The 2,958-nt window shown below is 55.5% G+C and overlaps 1 protein-coding gene across 1 annotated transcript in view; it reads right to left on the bottom strand.

Moving 5' to 3' along the window:
• Nucleotides 1-2,958, bottom strand: part of PREX1 (phosphatidylinositol-3,4,5-trisphosphate dependent Rac exchange factor 1) — a 184,816-nt gene that overhangs the window by 48,921 nt on the left and 132,937 nt on the right. Inside the window, exons 12-14 of the mRNA XM_025039736.1 lie at nucleotides 1,958-2,058; nucleotides 617-720; nucleotides 338-387 (exon numbers count right to left, since the gene is read on the bottom strand). Coding sequence (XP_024895504.1) covers nucleotides 338-387; nucleotides 617-720; nucleotides 1,958-2,058 — 255 coding nt within the window. The remainder of the gene's footprint in view (nucleotides 1-337; nucleotides 388-616; nucleotides 721-1,957; nucleotides 2,059-2,958) is intronic.

Genomic DNA, 2,958 nt, shown 5'->3' on the forward strand with positions numbered 1-2,958 from the left:
GAGGGAACAGCAAGCGCAAAGACCCCACTGCACAGAGGAAAAAGCGGAGGTACGAGGAGGTGAAGTGGCCACCCAGGTCACGCAGCCGGTCACCAGCAGGCTGAGATTCAAACTCAGCCTGTCGGGCTCCAGAACTGACACCGTTCACCACTACGCTGCGGTGTTTCCCCAAAATTACGTCACTGAGCCCTAACAATAGACCTACAGGGTAGGTTCAATTTTTAGCCCAATCGGATGGAGAAGAAGCTGTGGGTCAGAGAGGTTAAGTGACCAGCTCAAGGCCACACAGCTGAAAGAGGAAGAGGTGAAACCGAAGCCTAGAGAGAGAGTAACTTACTTGATCACAGGGGTGTAGAGGCTGTGAAGACGGCAGTAAAGCCTCACGCCCTGAAAGAAAAAAACGGAGTCTGGAATCAGGCCGCATCCTTCGTGGGCCTCCCAGTCCAGGCTGCGGGGAGAGCTGGCTCACAGGACAGGACAGGACAGGACAGGTGGGGGGAGGCGGGGAGGGAGCTGGTGAGGGCAGTGGAGGAGGAGAACGGGCCACTGGGGCACAGGCCCTCTCTGCAGTGACCGAGGGGTGAGGGTCGTGGGGTCGGGATGGGGGACTCCCTACCTTGGACATGATGTCCTCCAGCTCACTGCGGGCCTTGTAGGTGCCATCGTCGTAGCGGAAACGGTACATCACCTGCTCGTTCTTGAACTGGTGCTTGTCAGAGACTGGAGGGACGGGACCCAGGGGGACGGTGATGCTGGGACACCCCCTCGGCCCCTCCTGACCCACGCCGACCACCATCACCCTCCACTCAGTGGCCAAGCGCAGTTTCACTGCACTCCCTGCCCACGCCACGTGAGGGGCCCTGCTGAGACCTGCGGCTTGGGGCTGAGGCATCCGCAGGTCTCGTGAGAGGCCTAGAAATGGCCCTGATCCAGCCTGTGCTGGGACCCAACCAGCCCAGCATCTGCTTGGAGCGAGGTCACCAGAGCATGTGCTGGGACTGAGTGTGGTGGGTCTGAGGCCACATCGTGGGGCCGGATGCAGCCATCTACACGATGGCCTTGAGTTGCCCTTGGTGGTTCTCTCTTCCCCTCGCCTCCAACACTGGATCCATCAGGAAATCCTGCAGACTCTTCCTCAAAACTAAGAATCTGACTCTACACTCCCGGCCCGGCCCAAACCACCTTCCTCTCCCGCCTGGAATATCACAGCTGCCTCCTCACTGGGCACCCCGCTACCACCCTTCGGCACAACAGTCCACTCTCCACATGGGAGCCAAAGGGACCCTGTTGAAGTCTGAGCCGGGGCAAGTCTTTCCTCTACTCAGAACTCAGCCATGGCATCACACCTCACTCAGAGTAAAGCCACAGACCCTACCATCCCCCTATAAGGTCCTGGACCTCATTCCCTAAACGCTCCCCTTGGCCTAGTGCCCTCTGACCGCATCTCCAACACTTCCCCTGCCCACTCCATGGCCTCCTTGCTGCTCCTTGAACAAACCACTTATATACTCTGTCCTGGGGACTTTGCGCTGGCTGTCTACTTATCTTGTTTACTATTTTCTCCCCACAACTAGAAGTTTGGCCCCATGAGGACAAGAGTTTCATCTGTCCCGTTCACCACTGTGTGGACGGTGCCTGGCACAGAACAGGCTCTCAATCAACTTAAACGAATGGTCCCTGCTTTTTCTGGAGGAACAGATATAAAATTCCACTCCCCTGCCCCGACCTTTTCGAGGTGTTTGTTCCCACTTTGCTGGTGCCCCAGGCGAGAGCTGAGTCTTCCAGCACCGTGAGCAGTTAATTTTACGAGAGCACCCATGTTCCTGGGGTCCCGTCGTGCCCAGGGAACAGGGCGGCTGCACGCAAGTGAAGTAATGGCTTCTGAGTTAGGGGGAGCGCAGCACGGGAGGGGTCTGTTCCCACCCCTCGGCTCACCTGGGCCCAGCCCCCCACTCACCATGGTGGATAATACCATTCTCCAGCAAGGCTTGGCCCAAGTTGACTCCTTCTTCAGTCTTGCTGATTTCACCAATTTCCAAGAGCCACGCAACAAACTCACTGCCGGGAATATAAGATGCGGGTGAGAGGACCTCCCCAGTCCTGGGACTCCAGGGACAGGCACTAAGTTGGCCTAGCCCCACCCACTCCCAAGAATGGCAGCTAAAACCTCCCACAGGGGAGCAAAGCTTAGGGGTCCACAGCCCTGGGGGTTCTGCTGAGGCCTCATGCTTCTCCCCATGACCAACAGCATAGAGGTGGGTGTGACCAGGCCCCAGGCCCTACCACAAGCTGCATGGATGGACGGACGGACGGACGGATGGATGGATGGATGGATGGATGGATGGATGGATGGATGAGAGGATGAATAGATGGACATATGAGTGGGTAGGTAATGAATGAAAAGTAAATGGATAAATGGATGATTTTCCAGACAAATAAATGACATGTGGCTGGAAAGGCTGGTGAGTAGGTGGGTGGCAGGGGACATGAGTGGATGGGTTGATAAGTGGAGAGATAACTGGGTAGATGGGAGGGAGAATGAATGACGGATGGCTAGATGGATGGATGAACAGAAAGAATGAAGAAACAGACAAGCAGGAAGAAATAAGGGCCCAGAAAGATAACTGTGGAGAGTCAGGAGGGTTGATCATATCATGTCAGTCTTCTACTTAAAACTCTCCATGGGCTTCTCCATTATTCTCAGAAAAAAAACCCAAACTCTGCCCACAGGAGGACAAAGCCCTGAAGAAACTGCCCCATCCTCACTGATCTCGTCTCCTATGTCCTTCACTTATTATGCTTTAGCCACCCCCACTACCTTTCCCTCTTAAAAAATGTCATACTCCTGCCTGCCTCAGGGCCTTTGCACTTCCCGTTCCCACCCCTTCCTTTTCATCCTCCAGGTCTCAGCTCAAATGTCACCTCCTCAAAGAAGCCTTCCCTGACCACCTCAGGTAA

This window comes from Pteropus alecto, unplaced genomic scaffold, assembly GCF_000325575.1.
Source record: "Pteropus alecto unplaced genomic scaffold, ASM32557v1 scaffold45, whole genome shotgun sequence".
NCBI classification, from domain to species: Eukaryota; Metazoa; Chordata; class Mammalia; order Chiroptera; family Pteropodidae; genus Pteropus; species Pteropus alecto.